This window comes from Aythya marila (assembly GCF_965140915.1).
Source record: "Aythya marila genome assembly, chromosome: 22".
Classification (NCBI taxonomy): Eukaryota; Metazoa; Chordata; class Aves; order Anseriformes; family Anatidae; genus Aythya; species Aythya marila.
In genome coordinates, this window is record NC_139063.1 from 4,756,711 (window position 1) to 4,772,232 (window position 15,522).

Sequence of the window (15,522 nt, forward strand, 5' to 3'; positions counted from 1 at the left end):
AGCGGGCTCTTGCATGGGGGGGAGATGCCACCAGCTCTTTTGTCCACAGTCCTGCCAGAAATTCTTCTGAAAAGCCCTTTCCAGGGCAATTTTTGTGCCCAAATCTCCACACGCTCTGCTCAGATGGGACCCAGCACGTTCACAGATTGGTAGAGACAGCAGGCGAGCCTTTAATCAAAAATTAATTACGGCCTCGTCTGTCTTCATTAGCCAAAGGATAATTTGAGAACATGCTTTATAAAACACCGGCGTTGTGCTCGCTCTTCTCTCCCCAGTCCCCATTGCTGTCAGGGATCAGACGTGACCGTGTCGGATGGTTTCACCCCAGGGTGAATGATTTTTCCGCAGCACAGGTCTAGCCCTGATGGTCCAAAAAGGCGTTTTCTTGCTCTGTTTTGGCTCTTGTGAGGAAGTAGGGTCCAGTCCAGGTCCCCCACTTTGCAGGGGGCTCTGGGACCTCTCCTGGGAGGGGAGGGATGGGCAGAGAACGGGGGGAACTGGACGGTGCAGGAGGATGCTCAGGTGCCATCCTCCTGCCATCACCACACGTGCTTCTCCCACCAGGAACGGGGGCGGCCGGAGCGGCACCTACTGTGCCTCCACCATGATCCTGGAGATGCTCAAGTGTCACAACATGGCAGATGTCTTCTATGCTGCAAAGACCCTCCGCAACTACAAGCCAAACATGGTGGAGACCTTGGTAAGCGTCAGGCACTGCCAGTGTCCGTTCTGGCTGCTGCTCCCTGTGCGTCTGCCTTCCTGCAAGCCTCTGGCAGAGGGGCGAGGTGCTGGGGGATGCATGCACCCCAAAAAACCTCATTTCCCACCCCAAACCCAACTAGTGATTGGGGCATCCTGCAGGAGCATGTCTTGGTGAGTTCCCCAGCAGGTTGAGCTGGGTGGGTAGGTGAAAGCCTCTTGAAAGCCACCTTGGTGCTGCCTTCATCTCACTGTGCTGACGTGCCCTTGGCACTGGGCTTGCCAGAAACCCATCCCTGGTCTAATAGGGCAGGTTCTCAGGGGTGACAGAGCACTGGAGCAGAGACGTGGTGGGGTCTCCTCTGTGGATCTTCCTGGAGATCTTCAAAAGTCATCTGGAGACATGGCTGTGGGCAGCCTGCTCTGGGTGGCCCTGCTGGAGCAGGGCTAGGACCAGATGGACCCAGAGGTCCCTTCTCACCTCAGCCATCCTGTGGTTCTGTAATTGGGGCTCTTTGGAGGGTTGTGGGGCTGGGAACAGGACAGGTCACTTGCTGCTTGCCTGGCTTGGCCGAGCTGAGCCCCCGGCAGCACCCGTGTGCCCAGGGGTGTCCCTGGGGAGGTGGCACATGGTGCTGGCTCCTTGTCCCCATCCTCGGCTGGAGCAGGGGGTTTCCTTCCTGCTGATGTGATTTAGAGAAAAAAGCCTGGAGTTAAATTCACCCAGCCAGTTCCATGGGATGGTTTCGCGCTGGCAGGAGGGGAGCTGAGGACTGGGAGGTGAAGCCTGACAAATTCCTGTTGGAAATACAAAAGGGAAGGGCGTTTTGAGCAGGATGCCCTAGTGGGCAAGCTGCTGGGGGCGGCGATGGAGCCACGTTTCATTTGGGGAGGGTGAAAGTTTTGTGCCCTATTCCAGGCCCCCTATGGCAGGGTTGGGGAGGGACCAGGCACGTGGCCGTCCCCATGCGTCCCATGCTGGGCTGGTGCCTCGTGGTGGTTCCAAAGCAAGCCAGCCGGAAACGTTTGCCCTGCCCGGATTATAAAATCCCTAAGTTGAGAAATGAAATGGTTTTGAGGGGGATGTGATTTGCATTAGGAATTAAAGTGGAGAAGAAGGTGAGGGAGGGGACCGGGGAGCGGAGGGAGAGCCGCAGCTAATGGAAAGATGATGTGACAAGCATGAGGCCACCAGCCCCATTGGGCTAAATTGCCACGGTATTAAAAAAGCGACATTTCGCATCAGGACATGAGCGTCCTCCAGCCTCAAATGAACCTGAAACAGCTATTCTGGGAATCCCAATCTACCGGAGCTGCTGGAGGCTGGATCCTCCCCCGGTGTAAGGAGCCGCAGCCCCGCAGTGATCAGCCGGAGCAGAACATTTCCCTCTGGATCTAGCTTGTGCTTTTTTCCCCCTCTGCTCGCCCGTGGGGGGTTATTTTTATATTATAATAAATGGAAACAATCCCTTTTCTTAATCCAGAAGCTTTATGTGCTTTTAATCTAAGCTGCCGCAGCTTCCTCGCTTTGAAGCCCCTCTGCCCACTCCCACCTGGGGATAACGGGATTTGCACGCCGGGGCTCAAGCTGCCATCTCCATAATGCTGCCGAGGATTTGGGGAGATGAGGGGACCCAGGATGCTTCCACCCATGGGCATCAGAAACCTTAATGTTTTCCATTTTTTCCCCTTCTTGTTGGATGCGTGAAAGGAGCAACATGGAGCTGGACACTTCGGAGGTCTGCCCTCTCCCGTAGTTTTGTGTGCTATAAATTGTATGAGGACAGGAGAGCACAAGAACAGGTCATGTAAAGGAGGACGAGGATAGACAAAACAGCCTTCGTGAGCCCAATTTCAGTGAGCTTTGCTATAAAAATAGGAGCCAGCTATGTTGGGCTTGTCCTCGTGCAGTCAGGGAGCCAGGTAGAGGGAAGAAAAAAGTAAAAAGTGCCTTGGTTTCAGGGAAGGCTCAGCCCTGGCGCAATTAATAAACCAGATCCTCAAGCTAAGGGGATGTTCAGTCTTTCTCCTTCCTTCTGGGGGAGGTGAAGATGCCCTGTGCCCCCTAAATACAGGAAAATCAGTGCTGTTGGTGTGTTTGTGTCCAATGGGTGTTTCATCCATTTTCCCCAGCAATGGGCATTGTTTGCTAAAAGAGTTGTTTGTGGCAGTGTTGTTTTGGCAGGAGCTTTACAGGAGACAGGAGAGGGAGGAAGGCCCTGGTGAGGTCCTGTAGAGCTCGACAGCTTTTCCTTAGGGCTGCTGAAACTTGTTTTGCCTTCAAACGGGGCAGCTTTGAGAAACAATTCGGGATCTTAACTCTCCCCTCTCTCTCCCCGAACAGGAGCAGTATCATTTCTGCTACGACATAGCACTGGAATACCTGGAGTCGCTGGAGACCAGATAGCACCTCGCCAGGAGGGCGAAGGCAGGGGGCTGCGTAGGGTTTGTGCCAAGCGCGCAGGTTTGCGCTCAGACGTTGCGTTAGTGCTGAAGGCGAGGAGGGGAAAAAAAAACAGCAAAGGAGCAGATGCAAACACAGATTGAGAGCAATGAAAGGACGTGGGGATGCGTTGGCCGTTCTCCATCTTCATCCTCTGCTTTCCAAATCCCCTCCCCTTGCTCCAAGCTCGTCTGGGTGGCTGTGGGTCGCTGCCACAGCTCGTCCTGTCCCATCCCTGTGGTGGTGTGGGGTTGGTGAGCATGAGAAGTTGCCCCAGAGCGCTGCCTGGTCCTGCTCGGACACATCTGGAACAGCTGGAGAAGACCCCAACGAGGGGAGGAAGAGGACAGAAGGATGTGAGCCTGTTTCCCAGCAGGGCAGGATGGATATTTGGGGAACAGACGTTGTTTTTAAATCGTATGTGGAGTTGAAGCTGCTTTGAGGAGCCCTGATGGCCGCCGGTGGGTTTTGCCCTTTTTTTGGGGACCTTTTGTGTTCTGTGCTGAAGCAAAGCCCCTAAAGGCAGCTCGTGGATTTCTGCCCGCTCGCCACGAGTCTGGTTTCCACTGTCGTATTTCTGTGAGCTGCGCCCCTTCGTGCATCCAGCCGTGGATAGAGCGGGGACGTGGGATGGGAGGCAGGGGACACAGGGTGTCCCTCTGCGGGGACCGGCCTGGAGCCCTCCTGGTGTCCTTGCAAAGCTTCAGAAGTGATGTTTCCCCCGTGGCTTGTCTGTCTCCATGCAGTTGTCTCCATCCATATCAATTATCCCCTCCTGGAGGGCTCTGAGTGCTGGTGACAAATTCCTGGTGCCACCCAGGCAAATGCCTGGGGCTGGGGCTGAGGGCATCTGATGCTTTTTGGCTTCATCCAGCTACAGGCAGGCAGGAGATGTCACTTCTGCTGTCTGTTGTAATAATTGCAGGGTTTTGTGCTTATTGGGGGAAGCCAGGTTGTCCTCGGGCTTGGGGAGCCGGCTGTGGTCGGGGTTTTCTCTCTGCACGTGGCCCCACAAAGGTGCAGCGAAGAGATGCAGGTCTGGGGGCTGCCTCACAGACTCGAGGAGCTGGGGATCTTGATTGTCTTGATGGCAAGACCCTTGACAGTCCTTTTTGGTGGGTAGAGAAGAGCAAGTAAGAAGCTGGCCTCTGTGTGCTGGAGGTTGCTTATGGGCACCTGCATCCTTCATCCCCCCGCATCCTCCATTTCCAGCCCTGGTGCATTCACACCCCAACCATGATCCAAAACCCAGGCAGGTGCCTTTTGGCTGGACCAGGCCACAGCGTGAAGGTCTCAGAGCCAAAGGGGCTTCACCCCAGCTGTGCAAAGCCCAGAGAAACTTCCACCTGCTTTCCAAAGGCGGAGGGGGATGAGGTAAATCTCCTCTCCACCTTGGAGGATTTATGCTTGGGGAGCCAGTGTTTGCTACTCTGTTGGGAATAAGCTTCACTGCTCTGAGCTGGATCCTGCACCTCCTTCAAGGGGACTGCGGTGGCACCGGAGGATGTCTGTGGGTTTTGCCCAAATCCTTGGCGTTTCAGTGTTCCCGCTGCCTAATTCGCACGGCTTGACAATACCTGATCCAAGGGCTATACAACGTGTTCCCCTTCGTTTCCATCCGTGCTGTGTGCCAGTGCTGTTTTGTGACCAGATAGTCTCCTCACCCCGACACGGGCTGCTTGTGGCAGGACTTCGGGTAACGTCAGTGCATGGAGCAAGTCGGTGTCCTCGACCCAGCCCCTTCTCACTGCCTGGGGACCCGCAGGGTGCTCTGCTGGGCACTGCTCGCAGCCGACCTGTGGCCAGAAAAACAGGAGAAAAAAAAAAAAAAGAAAGAAAAAAAGGAAAATTTGAACCCCCCTTTAGTCCCGATAAGGTAGAGGCTGGTGGAGTTGTATATATGTTTTAAAAGTGAGATTTTTTTTTTCTCTTTTCTTTTTTGATATCTCCTTGCTGGATGTCTCTGGGTTTTTAGGGCATCTCTTCCAAAGGGCAGACTTTGACATCAAAGTGCTATAAAAACCGACCCATCTCCAGCTCCTGCCGGGATGCTCACGTGACACAAGGCAAGGACAGCCTGTACATAGAAATATATATAGAGAAATATATATATATAAATATAAATACTGTTCTTAAGATGGATAATGTTTATTGGTATTACAGGTTGGAGTGGTGCTTTCTTTTTCATTTCTAATAAAAAAAGAAAAAAAAAACAAAGAAAAAAAAATTAGAACCCAAGAAAAAACACCAAATTGGAATGGTTTTGACCCCCGAAAACTTTGGCAGCATCCAAGAGCTGCTGCCAAGGGGCCTGGTGCCATGAAGCGGCTCCACCGTGGAGGCGACGTCGGGGGCTGCGCGGTGGGGACTTAGGGGTGGCACGGGAGGGACACGTCTGATGTGGATTGTACCACACACATCCAGCTGTTATCTGTTTAATTTTTATTTTTTTAATTATTATTTTTGGCTTTCTTTCCTTTTAAGAAAATCAGTTGCATAAATAAATGTTCCAAATTCGTGATGGCCTCTGGGTTTCTTTTGCTGGCCCTAGTCTGGGACCTGTGCTTTGGGGAGCCCTGATGCACTGTGCAGTTTAAAAACAATAACAAAAAAGAGAAAACTATAAAGATACAGCTGTATCATGCTTTGTTCAAGGATATCTTGGGGGAAGCCATTTGTAGGGCTAGATTCTGGGATTGCAAAGCCTTCCTTGCACCAAGGACAGGGCTGCCTTGTGCTTGCAGAGCGTTAGGGTTTCCTTCTGAGAGCGGTATGGTGATGTCTCAAATGAGGTCCCATGGCTGAGAATTGCAACTCCCCCTCCTCAACCAGTGGAGTGTGAGTGCTCACAACTTCACGTGGCACTTGTGATGGAGCAGTGTCCTCGTGGATGGTGAGAGTGCCTGTCCTTGCCCGTTCCTCTGACTGGCTGGTGAGGAGCAAGATTTCCTTGCACGGGGTGGGAAGGGGCTTCCTCCTTGCTTGGTCTGTCCCGATTTCCTGCAGGGATCGTGGCTCTGGGAATGGCTGGTGGAGCCCCTGGACGTGCAGAGCTCTCGGTATGGAGCAGGCAGCTGGGAGGATGCTCCCATTCGGTGCCACCTCCACAGTTCCTTGGGAGCTGGGGCTGCAGCAGGGCCGGGGTGGGCAATGCGCCATCCATCAAGGCCACCGTTCTCTGGGCTTTGATGATGGGATGTCCCCAGGGCTCTCGCCCAACCTCAACCAGCTCAGCTGGCTCTGACCCAAACCTCAGCAGCATCCCCATCACTCTGGGCAGGCTCTGAGTCTCCAAGGGCAGCCCCTGGGATGATGCTTTGTCTCTCTTTTGCCTCTGGGCCGATTTTCCATCCCTCTCTTTTCCCAGAAAGCAATCAGGGGACTCCGTGGAGATGCTGGGAATAGAAAAGAGAGAGAGGGACCGGTCCTGGGATTCCCAGCGATGGGATGGGCCAGTGCTGGGACAGGTGAACAAAGCAAGAAGAAACTTACCATGCCCTTCCCAGCTGGGAAGTGAACAGCTATTGTAAGGAAAGCCTTCTGAAGAAGAAAGCTCCTGCATTGTCTTTGGTGATTTATTTATTGCAAAGCAGCCTTTAGTTTAATGTGTTGTGATATTAAACACTTCCAGTAACACTTGAGTCTTAATTTAATGGAGACCAAAGAAAAAAAAAAAAAGATCTAATTGACTTGTCAGGACTGTTTTTCATCTTTAATTAAGGTTCGTGAAGGATGTGGTAATTACATTTTATCAATAAATAATAAAAAAGGGGGATAATGCAAATTAAAACCAAGAATCACACCTGGGAAGGGCTGGGGGTGTGCATGGCACCCTCAGGCTGCGGGGTCTGTCCTTGGCCAGGTGTCCCCAAACCCTGCAGTGCTGTCCTGGAGCGGTGGCAGTGTCACCGTGCCCACCCCCTGGTCCCCTCCTTGCTGGTTTCGGGTTTTCCTCGAGCCGTATTTCAGCCACAGCTCGTTGGGTGCTCGCTGTCACCGGCCGCTAACGATGACAAAACCTTTCCCCTGGGTTTATGAAGGCCATCACTCGCTCGGTGGCTCCGTAATACAAACAGCAGCTGCTCCGCCAGGACTGACGCGTTGCCCTTCTCCGCCGTGCCCCGTGAAGGTAGAAGAGGAGCTTTTCCCCGGGGACAAGGGGTGGTGGCAGTGTCTGGGTCCCAGCCTGGCCATGGGGCACAGCAGGGTGGCACTTGGTGGCCAGCTGGGGAGGGGTGCGGTGTCCTCCGTGGGGTGATGGGGTGGTGGAGGAGGGCTTTTGGAGTCAGGACAAGAAAAGGGATGCATTGCCTGCAGCTGACGGCAGTGAGGACCTCACTTTCCTGCCTTGTTTTATCCCCACAACATCTCGAAGACGCGCGGAGAGCCTGGAGCACCAGGCAGCCCGCACCGCCCTGCGGAGCCAGGGCAGGACCTGGAATCCGGGTCCCAGTCCCATGGAGAGGTCCCTCGTGTCCCAGCACATCCCAGTGAGTGACAGGCTGGGGACAGGGTGGAGAGGAAAGCCTCAGGCCCTGGGCACAGCCACACATGCCCGGGTCTTGCTGCCCCTGGATGGATTAGAGCTACTTCAATGGAGTGGTTTGTCTTTCAATACTGACTGCAAACGTGCCGCCTGATGCCCAAATTTTGGTTCCTAGGATCTGTTCCTCATCTCCTTTGTGCCCTTACCTGCAGCACAGCCGGCAGTGGTGTTACTGGAGGTGACCTGGATATTCCTGTTCCTTTTCCAGCCTCATTCCCTAACCCGGGCTGGGTGTGCAGGAGGTGCTGGCTCCATCCTCTGCTGGTGTCCAGTGGTGGCAGGCGGGGTCCCCTGAGACCCCCATGCCCCCCATACCCTGCATGCCCCCTGTCCTCCCACTTGCAGGGACTGGTGCTCCCTGTGGATGCTTTGCTCCGTCCTCTCCATCCATGGCAAGCGTCCTGCAGAGGTGGCTGTGATGGAACCACGCAGATGGCAAGGCTTTGGGCTTGCTCCTTTGTACATGGCATTGTCAAAAATTGCCTTGAATGAGGGTGGGAGGAGGGCTGGGGGAAGGGCAAGCTAACCCTCTCTCCCCAAATTAACCTTGGCAGATTAATTCATGAAAGCGAAACCCAAATTCAATTAGCTAGAGCAGCTCATTTATCGCCTGTGATTTATCTGCTCGTGGCTCAGGTGGGGCTGTCACCTCCATCCCCTTGCCATTGCCAGCCTCTGAGTGCTGGTGCCTTTCTGATGGGCCTGATGGAGGGGACAAACGTGTCACAGCTGTCCCCAGGGCACAGCCACTTGCCCAGGACAGCCGTGCCACCCATCCTTGGAACAGGAACTCAGCTGGGAACGTGATCCTAACCTCCAGGAAAGCCCCAAATCAGCCAAGGTTTCACCCCTTAGGAGATGTAAGAGGAAAGCTCCCTTCTGCTAGCATCAAGAAAAAAAAAAAAAAGCCCCCACGAAATATTGTTTCTGATTGAAACCCTGGGCTGTCCCCGGCCATTGGCAGCCAGGAATGGTGCCCCGGCTCCCAGATTTCATCTTCACTGGGCAGTGGCTGCAGGAGCCAGAGCCTGCAGGAGGAGGAGGAGGAGGGAGGAGGAAGAGAGTGACACTTTGCTGTGATGTTTCCCCCTTTGGTTGCTAATCTGGGGCTGCCCTGACCCCATGCAGCCACGAGCTGGGGTTCCCCCCAGAGCAGCCCATTGCTGAAACCTCTTTGTTCACCTCTTGGCAGCTCAGAGCTGCGGAGCTTCAGACAAGCACAAAGCAGCAGCACGCTGTGGCCACAGCTGCTTTTACAGCATCAGCTGCTGATAAAGATCCTGCAAGTCCTCCCGCTGAAATGTTCCTCACTTTTGACTTGCAGGAAAGAAAAAAATAATTACACTTCTCAAATTGAGCCATTTCCATTAAAAAAAAAAAAAAATCCAATTCCCCAGGGGAGGAAATATGAATTAGCACTGATGTTGCTCGGTTCATTTTTTTGGCAAGAGGAGTGGAGGGATGCTCGCGGCACCTCCCTGATGGGCACGGCGAGTGGAGGCTGCAGTGTCCGGTGAGTTGGTGGCACGGGCACCGTGCACGGCTGGAGCCTTCCCATCTCCCCAGCGCTGCAAATACAGCCGGGTAATTTATTTAAGTAGCCTTAATGGTACTACAATCTATATGCTGATGGTGTCACCTCTAAATGTGCCATCGAAAGGCTCAATGGGAAGAATTTGTATTTCGAAATAAATATTTCCTCACGGTGTGCAAAATATCTAATCATGTATTTATCCTTAAGTACTTCCAAAAGTCAACATAATTATTCTAGTCCCATTAAGTTTAATTTGCAGTAAATTATGCATTTAGCTTTAAGTTGAGGTTGCTGGTTAGAGTCAAGATAAAGCTCTTGCTATTTATAAAGCAGTATTTCAGCGCGGATACCAAATACAAATGGCTGGGTGAGAAAATCCTGCCCAGAAAGTTTGGGGAGAATTTGAAATAGGGAGGCAAACACGGATCTGTGCTGCTGAAAAGCACACGAGCATCCTGCAGCCGGCTAGTTCGAGGTCCCAAACAGCAACGGGGGCTGCCAGGAGGATTTCACTCCAGCTAGAAAATGTGACAGTGTTCTCAGGACGTGGTTTTGTAAAAGAAATGAATCACTGAGCTTTCCCTTACTGTTGTGCCTTTGAGGTTCATGGGGCAGGGAAGGTGTTCCTGCTAGAACAGCTTTTATCTGGAATTTATCCTCAGTCTCTGGTGTCCCTGCAGGTTAACGGCAGCGATCATTGATCCTCCCCTCCCTGAGCAGCCTGAAGCCCTCTGAGTCCCTAGAAAATCTCCCGTCCATGGGCTCTTTCTTCCCTTCCTGATGCTGTTGGAGCTGGTGCTCCAACCCATGTGTCCCTCGGCGTTTTGGGGCCAACATCCAAGTGACATTTTTCTGTCCAGTCCCAGGAGGTGACGAAGCTCCTGTGTGGGTTTCAGTGCCATATAGACACGTTGCTGGTGCTGGTGGATTGAGAAATTGTCCCTTTCTGGTGGGCTGGGGGGTGGTCCCGTGGGTAAGGCAACTGAAGGGGAGTGGGGCCGGCTGCTTGGTTTGTTCAGCAGCACTTTTGGGACAGGATCTCTGAATGCTTCACCTCTTTGCACAATCTGAGGTGACCTTGTCCGAGGTAGAGCAGATGGGCAGCAACCCGGCATCGCTGGGGAAGGGCTCAGGGTGTCCCTGTGCTGGGCACAGCCTCTGAGCCCGTGCTGGCATCTTGCTGTTACCTTGGGGACAAAAACCCTGCTGTCCTGCCTTCCCCTGAGCCAGAGCTCTGGGCTGAGGGCTGCACAGCGCCGAGCAAAGCGGGGCTGGCTCAGGGCTCCTGGATGCTGCTGCTGCCTATTAAGAAGGGCTCAGCTGGCTGGCGAAGCTGCCAGGTCTGTAAAGGAGAGGCACTCAGCCGTGTCTGAACTCTGGGCCTCCTGAGGAGAGATGAATGCACCCAAAATTCACAGGGAGTTTGGGAAACGAGGGCTTGCAGCAGCCCCGCAGGGATGTGTAGGGCTGGAGGCAGGCCAGTGGCATGGTGAGGCCGTCCCCAGGATTTGGGACGTGTCAATCTGCTGCAGGACCAGCACAGCCCCAAAGGGTGGTGCCCAGGGCATCTGGACATTCAGGTGACTTTGGGATTTTCTCTTCCCCTGATACCTTTCCCCTGACCTGCTGCTCGTCCTCGCCGCTCGCAGCGGGGCAGCAAACCCGTAAGGAGCCAGCAGGCGAGCACCCCGGGCAGCCCGAGCTGGTCTCCTCTGATTGCTTTTCCCAGCCTTGCACGAAGGTGTTGGCAAGCTAATGTGCCACCTCTGGACCTGACATCAGGCTGTCAGTCCCAACACTGACGGGCTGCCCACCAGCCTCGTTTGTCCCCACATGTGGGGGTAAGGCTGCAGCGCACTGCGGGGGCAAATCCATGCAGTGAGGTTTTCTTAGCAGAAGGTGCACACCTGCAAATCTCTTTGGACCTGAATAACACTCATGTATATTTGTTTGTTTTCTTCTATTTCTTGCTTTTTATTTATTTATTTTGAAGGAGAACATATTTTGCCATGTCAAACGCTTCTGCTCAATAGACACTACAGACCAAACAACCTCTCAATATTCCTCCATCCCCTGTTTCAGAGCTCCGTGGGCAGCTCTGTGCTCTGCAGCTCTCATGGTTCTCTTCCACCCAAATCCCAGAGATGCTGCTTAGTGCAGCCCCACCAAATCCAATGGAGAATCACTACATTTTGGGGCGACAACGCGTGTCTGCATCAGACGGTGGCACCCACAGCCCCATTTGCATCCTCAGCAGGGCGCAGGGACGGAGGAGGGCTGGGGCAAAGCAGAGATGAGGTGCTGCACCCAAGGCCAGGAGGCTGCTGAATGCAAAAGCCAGGAGCTGCACACCCAGCCCCTGGGCTTCAGGCGACCTTCAGACCCGGTCATGCCGTCGTGCAATGCCAAGGCACGCACCTGCAATCAAATCGTTCCCCTCCCTTTTTGCTTTCTCTTTCCCTAGAGCTTTTGGAGACCATCAAGGAAAACAAGAGGTGTTTGCAAGGTTAAGAGACTCAGTGTCTAAACGTGCCATAAAGGTTTGCAGTAATTTACAGCTGTAGGCAGCAGGCACTCTTGGTGGGGGGAAGGGAAATGCAATTTAAGAGAACAGAAATAAATAAGAAGCCGCAGCAGCTAACACTCTCTGATTTAATCCCCAGCCCATGAGAAAGATTTATTCTGTTATCTGACAGTTTGATCACTCCAGGAATCCCATAGGTCAGCCCATATCTGCTGTTGTTATCTCTGGGCTGTTTCCAGTGAGATGCGCAGGGGAGATTTGTTAACGAAATGAGCCAAAGAGGGGTGCTGATAAGAGAGTTATAGATGGGACCCCCAGAGACCTTTGGCATGGGGGTTCCTCGACAAGATAGAGCAATTTGCTCTCTGCTATGGGGCTGAGGCATCACTGGGAGAGTGTTGATGGTTTGCACGGCTTCTGCTGGGGGGAGCAAGTGAGTAGGAGCACACGCGTTGCACACCCACATGCAAAGAGCATCATTTGGTTGTGAGTGGAAGATGCGCTGTAGTGTGGAGGAACCAGAGGAGGAACCATTGGGCATCTGAAGCAACCAGAAATCCTTTTGTAAGGCTGTTAGAACAAGGAAGAGCTGCCCAAAGACTTAGTGGGAGAGGAAGGTTGATGAAGGATGGATGAGGCACCAGTCACTGTCCTTAGTCTTCATCGGTGCCCAGGTGGTGCTCAGGTAGGGCACAGCGACAGCAGTGAAGGTGAGCAGGACCTTGGGGCTGGGAAGGGGTCAAGTACGGACCCTGGGGAGCTGCAAAGCTTTTGGTTTGGTGGAACCTGCTGGTGAAACCGCACCCCAGGGTGCTTGAATGGCTGCCTGGGCAGTGGTGGTGGTGGTGCTGGGCCTGCCACCAGGGCAGGAGGAAGGTGCTTCTGGGTTGTAGTGTGGGTGCCCCAAGGATACATCTCCTGAGGCCTCTGCTGCATGTGGTGTGATGTCTTTGTCTCGTTGCAGTGCCAGCACTGCAGGGCTGGATGTTTAGCATGGTTTTCTTGGAGGCTGCTGTGCCTGCTCGCTGCTGGGGGCTTGGAGTGCCCATCCATCGGGAAAAGCCCTGGGCTGCAGTGGGGGTTACTGGTGGGACACCAGTGGCACTGGCACAGCACACCTGAGGGCCCTGCAGACCCTGCCCAGACAGGTCTGCTGCCTGTAATGCAGTGCTAAGATGTGCTTGTGTGATAAATCCTCCCTCCTGAATGCAGGCACAGGCCCTAGCATGCCTTGGCATTACAAAAAGGTAGGGAGCGTTTGCAAGGTTGAGATCTAAAGGATTGTTGTCTCCTGCTCGTTAAACTGGCATTAATCTACCGGAGAGATCCCAATTTCTGCCCCTGGAGCACCCTCAAGATGTTTTATGGTCACCACCTGGCTCCTGTCCCTTTCTGGCTCAGCTCTTCCAAGGTGTTAGCAGAGGTCCAAAAAGGGTTTTCCATTTATTTTTTCCTTCAAATCCAGTAGGGAAAAAAAGTTGTACAGATGCTGGTTTGGGGGGACTGGCTAGAGGAGAAGGATAAAATGGAGACCCGAGCACCAGCAGCTTTCTTGCACACTGAGAAGGATCCAACCCCTGCTCCTGTGCGTGCCTGGGTACAGGAAAGCTTCGCTTCGGGCAGGTCTTTCACATGCCAGAAGAGGTGGGTGGGAAACATCCTTTAAAACCATGAAGGAATGAGATGCAGGTTGAAAATTAACTATTCCTCAGTGCTTCCTCCCCTCTTCCATCACTGTTTAATAATCTCCCGGCGCAATGCGTGCCTTTTGCTGTCAGAGCTGCCTGGGAATGGCACCAGAAAGCCACGGGAGCTCTCCTACGCAGTCAGGCACGTAGCCACAGAGACATATGTGGAGGGAAAGGCAGCCCGTACCAACAAACAGCCCGAGTGCAGACGCACAAACAGACACAAATAAACAGGCTCACGCCCCCCCAGTAAGCCTGAAGTGCGTGCACGCAGGCAGATGTGTCTGCAACCCTCTGCAGAGCTGCTCAGGTGTGCAAAAATGCACGTGCGTGCCTGGGTTTTCCCCTTCCCTGCAGCCAGAGCAGGAGCGTGCACAAAAGTGGAGCATAAATGTCTTAAAACACGCCCGGTTTTATAGATGCACCATTTGGCATAGCCCTTGGTTTGAGCCTCTCTAGCCAAAATTAAATGTATTGCCAAGATGTAGAAGCTGCAGTTTTTAGCAAGCTTGCCCTTGCCCAGTTTCATGCCTTTTCTGGGCTTTTTTGGTTTTGTGATATTCTGACTAATGACAGCACAAAAAAGCAAAACAAAACAAAACAAAACAAAACAAAAAAACAACAAACCCTGTTGGTCAAGGAAAGGGTGCGAGGCCTGTCCGGGGAGCCCTAATTAACAGTGCTGCCCTAATTGACTGGAGGAGGGTGAGGGCTGTATTTTCCTGGGGGTAGATTTGTTTTTTTTGGTTCATCCAAGGTTTCTCTGACATTAACCAAAGAGCTGTTGGCCTCCCAGCTGGCCTCTGTGTGCTGTGCCAGGAGGGGAAGGTGTTTGGCTTAGCTCCAGGGGTGACGGTTTCATGGGGGAAAACTTTTCCAGGGTCTTCTCCCCAGGATGCTGCCCTGGAGCGCAGCAGGTTTGGGCACTGTCCTGTCACCTGGAGCCGGGCTCTGCTCCACACTGAGACCCCAAACCATGACTTTGGTTCGTAAAGAAAAGAGCAAAAAAATGCTGAAAGTTGCCAGAAGGGAAAAAGGAAAAACTAGGAAAGGAGAAGGCAGTTTCTTTTTATTTATTTTTTTCATTATGTAGTTTCAAATGTTTCCCTTTGAGGCGCTCGCAGGATTTCATGTTGACATTGGCTCTTCAGGCAAGAGTGAGGTTTGTGTCAGACCACAAAATATTTTTCAATAAAAACTAAAAAGTAACATCAAAAGGGAAAACACACAATGCTGAGAGCACATTGAAACCTGATATTTTCCAGTGCTTTTCCATGGCCTTCCCCCACCCAAAAAATACCCTTTAAAAACCCAATTGGATTTGGCAAAGCTTGGAGTGTGTTTCTAGCAGCAATGCCAGGGTCTGCAGGCTGCTCTGATCCCATATGGACGCGTTTTGCCACTGTCTTGTCCCCCAGCTGCTTGTTTTCACCCTAAATCAGTATCTGTGCTATTTTGCAATGAATCCTGCTGTGGGTGCTGGGCAGGAGGCAGGTACGGGTACGCTGCGTGCTGTGCAGGGGCTCTGGCTGTTTCTGAGCACTGAGCTGTGGCAGGAGGCCAGGAACAGCCCAGTACCTCTGCCTGCTGGTTTTATTGCCCGCTAACCCCATGTCTAACTGAAACCAGGACACCCCAAAATATGGGTGACCAGCTACGGAGCCCAAGCCACTTCCAGGCACAGGGTGATGGTGCAGGGATACCCAATGGGCTGGTCTGATCCAGCCAAGGGTGCAAAAATGGGGACAGGATTATTTGTCTGTGTGCATTATGGAAATTTGGCTGGGCAGCTCGGGTGTAAATGTGGGTTAACACATGTAAGGCTTGAGGAGAAGCCCCTGAAGTTCTGAAAACCCACAGCTCCTGCGCCTGGTGGCATCACCCAGCCCCAGCACGGGGGCCAGGCAGCGCAGGCGACGACAGAAGGGCTTAATGAGGGTTTGAAAGAAACATCTTGTAAACTTTGGAGCGAGGAAGCTCCGGTTTGATTTGAACATGTTTGCTTGGCAGGGGCTGCCTGGGCCCCTGCTGCTGCTGCTTTTCCTGGCACTAATTAGGCAGGTTTCCATCCCGTCGTGCGTGGGCGCT

General features: G+C 53.0%; 1 protein-coding gene across 1 annotated transcript in view; it reads left to right on the top strand.

Annotated features, from left to right (window-relative positions):
• Positions 1 to 5,672, top strand: part of PTPRU (protein tyrosine phosphatase receptor type U) — a 55,363-nt gene extending 49,691 nt beyond the window's left edge. The window contains exons 29-30 of the mRNA XM_082777645.1: positions 565 to 700; positions 3,044 to 5,672. Coding sequence (XP_082633771.1) covers positions 565 to 700; positions 3,044 to 3,106 — 199 coding nt within the window. The 3' untranslated portion in view covers positions 3,107 to 5,672. The remainder of the gene's footprint in view (positions 1 to 564; positions 701 to 3,043) is intronic.
• Positions 5,673 to 15,522: the final 9,850 nt, after the last annotated feature.